The 9,580-nt window shown below is 32.8% G+C and overlaps 1 protein-coding gene across 1 annotated transcript in view; it reads right to left on the bottom strand.

Moving 5' to 3' along the window:
- LOC102673098 overlaps nt 1–9,580 on the bottom strand; it is a 14,474-nt gene that overhangs the window by 3,754 nt on the left and 1,140 nt on the right. Inside the window, exons 3-6 of the mRNA XM_031515483.1 lie at nt 9,159–9,578; nt 2,627–2,978; nt 2,218–2,481; nt 1,286–1,431 (exon numbers count right to left, since the gene is read on the bottom strand). Of these exons, the coding sequence (XP_031371343.1) occupies nt 1,286–1,431; nt 2,218–2,481; nt 2,627–2,978; nt 9,159–9,578 (1,182 nt within the window). The remainder of the gene's footprint in view (nt 1–1,285; nt 1,432–2,217; nt 2,482–2,626; nt 2,979–9,158; nt 9,579–9,580) is intronic.

Below are 9,580 nucleotides of genomic sequence, written 5' to 3'. Positions count from 1 at the left end.
CGTTTTTTTTTTTTTTTTCGTATTCTGACGAAACTTTTTGACCACTTCTTTTCGCGCGAAATCGCACGAGCAGAAACCGCAATCGCACGAGACAATCGTTACGATAATTCTACGAGGGAAACCCTGAAATTTTTTTTCTCATCGAGCAATTCTCAGCACTTCGTGATACATATTTATTTATTTTTCTTTTGAATTTTTTTGAGTTTCGACGTTTATTTGTGTCATAATATCGTTCTTCTTATCGATATCAATTTATAATAAAAAAATTTTTTTCCATTTTCCGATATTCAATGTTAAACGACCCTGAAGAAGGTGTTCATCTAACCCGATCGAGGTGAAGACATCTTTCCAATCTTTCTTGGATTACGCTAACCGCACAACCAAATCAAATATAGGTTAACTCGTGGTTTCTGACGAATAATATTGCTTGGCAATTTGTTTGACGCATTGATTTTTGGTGGCTTCTCGGGCGAGAATTGCGCGTTAACCTACATAATAAAAATTCATCGGATATCTGGAATATAAGTGTCGATTTCTTGAACTTAATACATAAGTTTAATAACATAGTATATATATTAGTATATATTAAGTATAATGAAAGTTTATCGATGAATTTCGTATAATATATAACTTTAAACTTTAAATAAGATACTTAAAGTATTAATGTAGTATGGAGTATAAAGTTAATAATTCTGAATATTAATATATTATACATATTGTGTGAAAATAATACAAGTTATAAATTGTGGGAACGTATGATATAAAAATATATTTTTTATATCAAATACTAAAATAATAGAGGAAAATAATGATAAATGAATATCAAGGAATTTTTAAAATTATAATTTTTAACGCAAAGAAAAAGAAAATAAATTGATTTGATGGAAAAAATTCAAAATTTATTTAGAAAAATTATGTAAAAATATATTCCTTATCATTACTTATTCTATCAAACTATAGCATCAAATTGTAAAATTTACAACTCTCTAATATTTGTTAAAATAATACTAAAATAAATAAAATTGTCGAAAAATATTTCTAAAATTCTTGATCCTTTTAAAATTTTTGTTTCTCTAAAAGAAAGAATACAAAAAAAATTTTTTGACAATTATCCCTAGTATCACACTAAAAATTAAATATATCAAAGAAAGAAACACAAACGAACGAGCAGAAGGAGTAGAAGGAATAAGAAATGAGAAATTTAAAAAAGAGGAGGGGGAACAATTTATTGACCTAAATTATGTACAAATACGTCACGAATCGTCTCAATTTAATAAGCTCCGACTAATTGCTGCGATTGATAATTTTGAGGTTGGAAAGCAGGTTTGCCAAACGCTGGTTGCGCCGCGGGATACGAGGGCGCTGCGCCAGGAAATACTCTAGTCGCGGGAGAATTGTATTGGACTGGGGCGGCTGGTGGACTAGCATAAGCTGAAATAAAACGAGAAACAATTTAATTATCAATCCCTAATCTAAAATTAAAAGAACTTTATTTATCCATTTATTTCTTATGATTAAGAATTCGTTAGAAATTCGTGCATAAAAATTCCACAAATAATTGTAGAAATTATAAAAAATAAAGAAATTCTTATTAATTAGTTTAAATTTTTCTTATCGAATTTTTTTTGGTTTTTTAAATGGAAAAAAGATATTTGATTGATTTACATTTTATGCATTTATACTAATCTTCAAAATTATTTGTACAATTAGAGTGAAACTCTACGTGACCTACGATGTCGTTGCTACGATGTTGCTTGATATTCCAGAAGAGAAATGGCCGGGTCACGATTATATACCTAACGACTAGTGGCCATACCATGCTATTCTCGCAGGAACAATCGAACGATTAAGTTGTTGAGCAACTATTCAATTCTTACGTTAGCGCAGGGTGTTACCGATATATTTATAGTTGGCAAGAGTTCAATAATTCTCTAGGTCTGTCTTTTCTACGAATTCCTCTACGTAGAATTTCCATACGTAATGTAAATATTACGTTAGGACAAAAATAATATTTTTCAACTCCACGAAGACAAATATCACGATACTAATTTCATAACTGATAAAGAAATTAAAAAAGAAAAAAAAAAGAAAAGAAATTTCAAAAAATTATTATCCTGCAATAGAAACAGAAAGAAATATTAAAACATTCGACGAAACTAAAAATCGAAATAAGTTTCTTACGTAATCATTACTCTCGATCACCTTTTGCAAACGTACCTTGGCCTTGGACTTCCGGTTTGTATTCCTGTGCAAACTTATACGCCCTCGCCTCGGCCTCGGCCAATTCCGCCAACCTGGCGGCCTTAAGAGCTGCCACTTCCGGCGTATCGATTACAGTCCCATCCTCCGCGAGGGGCGCAGGCACGAAAGGGGTGGATTTCACGTTGGCAGCGAAACTTTGCTGCCCGACAAAGTTCGTATTTCCCGTATACTGCGGCTGATAACCGGCTGATACCGTATTCGGTTGATTGTACATTGGCGCTGGTGCTGGAATTGTTTTTTTTTTATCGACGAATTAATTTTAATTCTATCGAAAATAACACTTGTTCTTAAAAATTATTATTCTGAAGGGGATCAAGAATTAAGAAGAAATGAAAGAAGAGAAGTGAACTGTGGGAAAATTTACCTGGAGCAGATTGGTAGATCGGCGCGGGCGGCTGATAGGCTTGCTGTCTGACGTAGGTGGAGGGTTGGGAAGAGGGGAAGTTGTAGGCTTGGGACTGGGGGTTGTACTCGACCGATTGGGGCTGATTCTTGCTCTCCTCGGCGGCTCTGGCCGCGGCCCTAGCGAATTCCGCGAAGTGGGCAGCCTTCGCTTGGGCGACTTCCGGGGTATCGATCACGTTTCCGTCTTGGCCAACCGGTGCCGGGGGTGCGAACCTCTGGGGCGCCGGTTGGGGGTGCACCTGGGGCTCGCCGAACGAGGGCGAGCCGAGGAAACCGGCTCTGCAGCTGGCCACCGTTGCGATGAAAACGATCTGAAAAATAAAATCGAGAGTGTTGGAATATTATCGACAAAGTATTAATTATAATAATTATAAAAATTCTGGTGTCTTTTCAAATTTCAAAAAAATTTTATATTATCCCCATTTTAAATTATGTTAAATTATTTCTCTCGATCGAATAAATCAAATCGTCATTCGAATTTTATATTTATATAGAGAAACAGAAGAACTGTTCGACAATTTTTGAACAAAATCTGTCAGAATCCTCAAACTCGTTGTCTCTTTTGACGTGGTTGGCCACCTATCCTACCCTATAATAATAATACCTTTCACTTTGCCCGCCATTCGTCGATCTGTCCACACAGAATCGAAGAAGGAAGAAAACTCACCAATCCCCTCATGGCTCCTTTCTCTCGATCACTTTCCTTCTTTCCTTTTTCTTTTTTTTTTTTTTTTTTCCCTCAATCCGGAGCGTGTTTTTCCCCTATGCGAAAAGCGCGGCTGGTGGCCAGTACTCGCTCGTTTCCGCTCCAGCTCCCCGCTTACCCGGCCCGGCCTCACGTTTTGTGTTCCTGGAGAACGGCCGTTGGTAGCATTTATAGCGGTGATCATCCGCCCCCTCCCACGTGGACCACGGCCTGGAAGGAGCCGGGTGATCGGTTAGCCCACGTAGCCTGGGAAGCGCGCCAGGAAAAAGGATACTCCCCCTCCCCTCCCCTCCTATTCAGGCGGCTGCTTCGCGCCAGGACCTTGGCATTTCAACGGGGTCCATGCACTCCTGGACCGGAAGGATGGGACTGGAGGGGGTGCGATCGGTTACGATTGGGAGGAAGGGTTGGCTTAGGTCTGGGTCATTGGGAGCGCATATTGGTATTGAAAGGACTATGAGGGAATATGGTAAAAAGTGTTGTCGATTTGTTTGGAAAAGGAAATTGAATGGTATTGTGCAATCGATTAGTGAATTGCGTGTTAGTGAATCTTGGACTTAAAAGAATTAGGTTTTGTAGGTGGAGAATAAAGTAGAATTGCGCGGATGCGAAATTATTTATGGGCGTGGAAGAGTATGGGATTAAAGTGAGTTTGAAGATAAAGTGGGGTTGAATGGATGAAAGGAGGATGCTTGGAGGAAGGAAGATGGAAGTATAATTGGCGAGAAATGGCGGTTGATCGTCGTAACTGTCAAAGTTGCAAAAGTTGGGGCGGAGTTTTCAAAAGTTTTCGTAGAATAGTTTTGAGAAGTTGTGCGATTTTAAATTGAGAAAATATATTTAAGCGAATATCCATCCAGTGTTATTCAATTTGTGAGCAAAATGCAGTGAGAAAGATCACGTGAGATCGTCACGTGAGAAATGGATTACATTCGTGACGAAGGAAATTACATCCGAGAGACACTTTTCCCCATAATTGCATATGGGAAATAATCTTGATCGCGATGAGAAGACGTTCAATGTTATAATTAAATTTCTACATTTTTCTTTTCTATTATTCTTTTGAATAGTATAAAAATTTATATAGTGATAAAATTTATCTAATACTTGTATTTGTATAATTATCGATATCATTAATGGATATTGTATAACTTATAATTGCAATATCTTTATTTTAAAATTTGAATAAAATTTGCAATTGTATTTCTTACGCGTTAAATAAAATTCTATACATTTTTTTTTCTTTAAATTTATTATTAAAATTTGCAAAATTATTATTTTTATTCGCGAGAATAAAATAACCTTTCTTATCGTATTTGTTCCATCGTGCCACGATTTATTTAATATAAAAGTAAAAATTTTCAACATCTACTACTCCCTTTTATTTTATTTCTCCTTTCGCCAGTACTTTGCTGTCCTTTAAACAAAGCCGTTCATGCAAGTGTTAAACGACTTACCAACCCTGAACGAACGAAGGACTCGAGAACGAAGGACAGTCTGCAGCAAGAATGCATTCCTTCGATATTTTTCCATCGTGCAAAGTTGTGCTATACGGATCGCTCGATCAAATAAATTGGTTCGTATGAAAAAGATCTTGTTCTGTATTAAAGAGGTGTTGTAATTCATTAATACGAGTTAGCGAGAATGCTAATTTATTATTAAGTGTTAATAAAGATGAAATGATTTATTGCTCGAATATTGCTCAAATTAACGAATTCATTTAAAACTTTAAATTGTTAATTTTGAATTTTTAATTAACACTTTTAATTTTTATACTCATCTTCGATGCGTTTGAGTTTTTTTTTTTAATTTTATATTGCATTTTAAAGAATGTGAAAAAATTATGATTTTGCACAATATCTAAAATTTGATAGAAATAAATAACAGCTTGATAGAAAGGAATCCATGCAATCATAAATTTTTTAATATGACAATTAAGTTTCGAATTTGATCACATTTATCATTATATTAATAGTTTTTTGGAAAATATTAAAGTATACGAAATAAATCATCGATCGATAATTTAAAATTCGTCAATTGTATAATATATAAAAAAAGGAAATAAATCGCATATACGCGAGATATTAAGAAATGTATTAATCTTTCGTGATATCGATTAATAAGTTAAAATAAAATAAAAAAAGTCGTAATTTATTTAACAACTTTCAATTACAAATTTATTAACTCTAATAATTATGAATCAAAATTCGTTTATTATAAATAAATTTTGTAATAAAATTTGTATAACTTTTAAATATTCTAATGAATTAAAAAAAAATATTATTAAGTTATAAAATAATAGCCAAATAAATACTTGAATATTAAAATGATCAAATATTAAAAGAAATGAATAAAATAAGTAACGGATATAAATAAAGAACTGCAAAGACTGTTTTGTCACCCTATTGCATGTGTAATTGGGAAATATTTATGTGTCACAATCGTCCAAGACAATTTTCAATTGGTGAAATAACAATGGTAAAAACGATTTTGTAACTGCATACGAATAATATTAGAAAGCTGGCCATGTTCCTTTTTTTTTCAATTAGATCGAAGGAAACCCTTTGATATTGCGCCAATATCGGTTTTAAGGTTTTTCAATCACTGCGATATGATCATCGTTAGAAAAACGTTTCGTTACAAAGTGTGTGTACCGAAGATTAGATGGCATCAAGAGAAATTCTGAAAAGGATAGAAGGTTAAGGAGAAAAAAAAAAGAAAAAGAAAAGAAAGAGAAAGATCGAAGATCATGATTAAGATAATTTATATTAATCAAGTTTATAAAAAAGGTTCATAAATATTCTTAATCTAATTTCCAAATGGTAATAATAAGTTCTTAATTAATATATTTTTTGTAATTATGATTATATTTTTTAAATCGAAATTTTTGTTTATGGAATTTTTTTTTTATTTAACCAAGATTAGTCAAAGATTATGAAAAGAAACTTTTTAATTAAAATAATAAAATTTTAACAAGACAAAGGAATAAAATTTTTTGAATAAAAGAATGTGTATATATAATATAATAATTTTTTATTCTGAATTTTATAGAGTATTGTAAGTGTAAATTTCTTCCATGATATAAACAATTATTAAAATTAAATTATTTTACGATTTGATTAATCTAGATCTCATTAAGATCATCTATTTAATTTAGTTCTGTGCCTGTGACACATTTGTGCTTAATTAGACGTCGTTAAGAATACATTATGCTTCTAAAAAAAGTGAACCAGTCACCTTTCCTCTCAACTATTCTCAAGATTATATTTTGTTTAAAAATAAATTTTACTAAAAAAAAAAACTAAAATAAAATTGAAATTAATTAACGAATATGTTATAATAATTGAAAAATTGTGTTACGATCTCTTAAAATTTCGACAATTCTTAATCTTTAGATCTTTTAATCTTTGATTTTTTTCTGATTGAATTTTTTCAACTGACGAAAGTATTTATAAAATGCTAGAAAAAAATATTACGAATCCATAATCCGTGTTTTTTTTTCCGATCGAGACAAGATTTAATAATCTCTTTTCAGAGACACGCCCCATTATCGATGAACAAACTCGTTGACCGTGAATATTTGAATTTCGTGACTTTGAATCGAGCTGTGTTCGAAGGACACTGAACTTCTTGCGAGGTTCATTGTTACTGAAAATTCATTATATATTTATCTCCAGAAATATTGATCGCTTTCATAATGAAAATAAAAAATAATTTTTACATCGAGTAATGTAATATGATATAATGGCAATAGTAATAGTACGTGTAAAGTAGAATAATTGTGTAATATGACGTATTAAATTTATTCAATTGATCAATCAATTTTTCCTTTATTTCGTACATAAAAAGATTTTTGAACGAATCGAAACAGGAAAGTAAATATTATAACGCTTGCACGTTATAGTCGACGTTATAGTCGTTGAGAAATAGTGTTCAAATTTATTTCTACGTCATGAAATCGTGTAAGTACACGTATAATACTCTTCGTGGGCGCAGGAAAAGGCTCGAACAGCGACCTTGACTGTCTCATATTCTTCGATATCCTGAAGAAAGAATGGCTTGAAGCAGCGGTTCCCAAACGAAAGATACAAAATGGATTGAAAATGTTATATGCAACTCTGCAATTTTTCTTATCCTTTAATAAATTGATCGAACTTATGAGACATTATTGGTAATTTTTATAAAATAAAAGATAAGATAGTTAGATAACTATTTTCCAACAAACTTTGAAAGTTTTGTGCGAAACAGAGAGACAGATAAATAGATAAGATAAATAGATAAGATAAACAGATAAGATAGTCAGATAAATAGATAAGATAAATAGATAAGATAATCAGATAAGATAGACAGATAATTTTTTTCCAACCAACTTCGAAAGTTTTGTGCGAAACAGATAAGATAAACAAATAAGATAGTCAGATAAGATAAACAGATAACTATTTTCCAATCAATTTTCGTGCGAAACAGAGACAGATAAATAGATAAAATGGACAGATAAGATAGACAGAAAAAATAGACAGATAATTTTTTTCCAGCCAACTTCGAAAGTTTCAGAATCATTTCGTTTGTGATCCGCTTGATCCGAAAAAGCGTTCTTTCGTTTTTAAGAAGAGCGCTCTGACAATTGTGTGACAATTTTGAGCATTATTTTTGCGTTCCAGTTTAGGAAACCAGCTATCGAAGCTACAGAAACAGTTTGTTTCGCACCACTGAGAGAACGCTGTATCTCACGGATCGTGAAGAAAGTGATAGCAAAGATTTAAGTCTGGAAATTTTAATATGCTATAGTATTATTTATTATTTAAAAGATTGATAGAAGCGAAAAATCTACGATGTAAAATGTAAAATGTCAAATGAAATAATAATGAAAATAATTTCTAATTCTGTTTTTTTCTACAATTTTTTTGTTTTCCCTTTCTTTATAGTGGTTCTTTAAAAATTTTCAATTCAAATTCTTACATCACGAAGTTTAAAATACTTACAAGATTTCTATCGATCGAAAAGACGAATGTATGAGATGAAACTTCACAAAAGTAGGATTAAAAAATATAAAATATAATAGTAAAGAAATCTTCTACATTAACTTTATAATATACTTAGATTATTATTCTAATAGTTTTATCATTATTGATATTCTATTCTCGATTAGTTGTATAATATTTGTTTTATCAAATTTAATTATTAAAAAAAAATTCAAATTATCTAAAAAATTTCGAATGAATAGTCTAAAAATATTTCGATCGTTCACTCGAAATCTTAGCAAGCGCCCTACCTCCATGCAAGTTAGCAGTGAACTGACTAAGGGTATCGAAAGCGCTCTTAATTTTATCAATGAACATCCCCACCACCTACTCTACCTTTTACTCTTCTATTTTTGTGTTCTTAATTCCAACTGCTATCATATTTTCTAAAAATTAAGAAAAGTATCATTCTTACAACAAGACACGAGACAGAAATAGAAAATAGGGTAAAAAAAATTTAAAAAGTTATAAATTTAATACATATAAAATAATTAATAAAATTAACCATTCTTTCTATTAATTTCATGATAAACCAATCTAAGCTGCCATGAAAAAAAAAAGGCAAGGAAAAAAGTAAAAATAGAAATAAAGATATCTGCAAAAATAATCGAATCAAGTTTCAATTAATAGTAGTTCAAAAACGTTTTATTCAATCGGCCCACAATTATGTACAAAAAAACGAGTATTTCATGTAACAAACAGTCGTCGAACAGCAGTTATCATCCTGGCGATAATAAAACTTTCGTTTAAAACCTTTTCGTTTAAAGCCCGTTAAGTAAAACCTTCTGAATCACGGGTCCTGAATACGTGGACAGGACAAGAGGAATCTCCAGAGAGGAGGATTGTCTTTGCTCGACAGCTTGCTCGATCTTCTGATTTATGTGAGCGGCAGCGTGCTCCGCCTTGGCCAGAGCCACTTCAGGTGTGTCCACGACACGGCCGTCGGGGCCCAGAGGGGCCGCAGGCACGATTTTGGCCGCAACTGCGATGGGTTCCACGCTGCTGGCGACAAGGGGACCTGTGATGGCGATCGCATCAGCCGATTTGAGCGACTCTTGCGCGAGATTGATTCTTTCGTTGATGTGGGCTGCCGCGTGTTCCGCCTTTGCCAGGGCTACTTCCGGGGTGTCCACGACTCGGCCGTCGAGTCCTATGGGCGCGCCAGGTACCAGTTTGGTGATGGTTA

The sequence above is a fragment of the Apis dorsata genome, unplaced genomic scaffold, assembly GCF_000469605.1.
Source record: "Apis dorsata unplaced genomic scaffold, Apis dorsata 1.3 scaffold_73, whole genome shotgun sequence".
NCBI classification, from domain to species: domain Eukaryota; kingdom Metazoa; phylum Arthropoda; class Insecta; order Hymenoptera; family Apidae; genus Apis; species Apis dorsata.
Note: the sequence above shows the minus strand (reverse complement) of the source record. Positions and strands in the feature narration are given on the sequence as shown.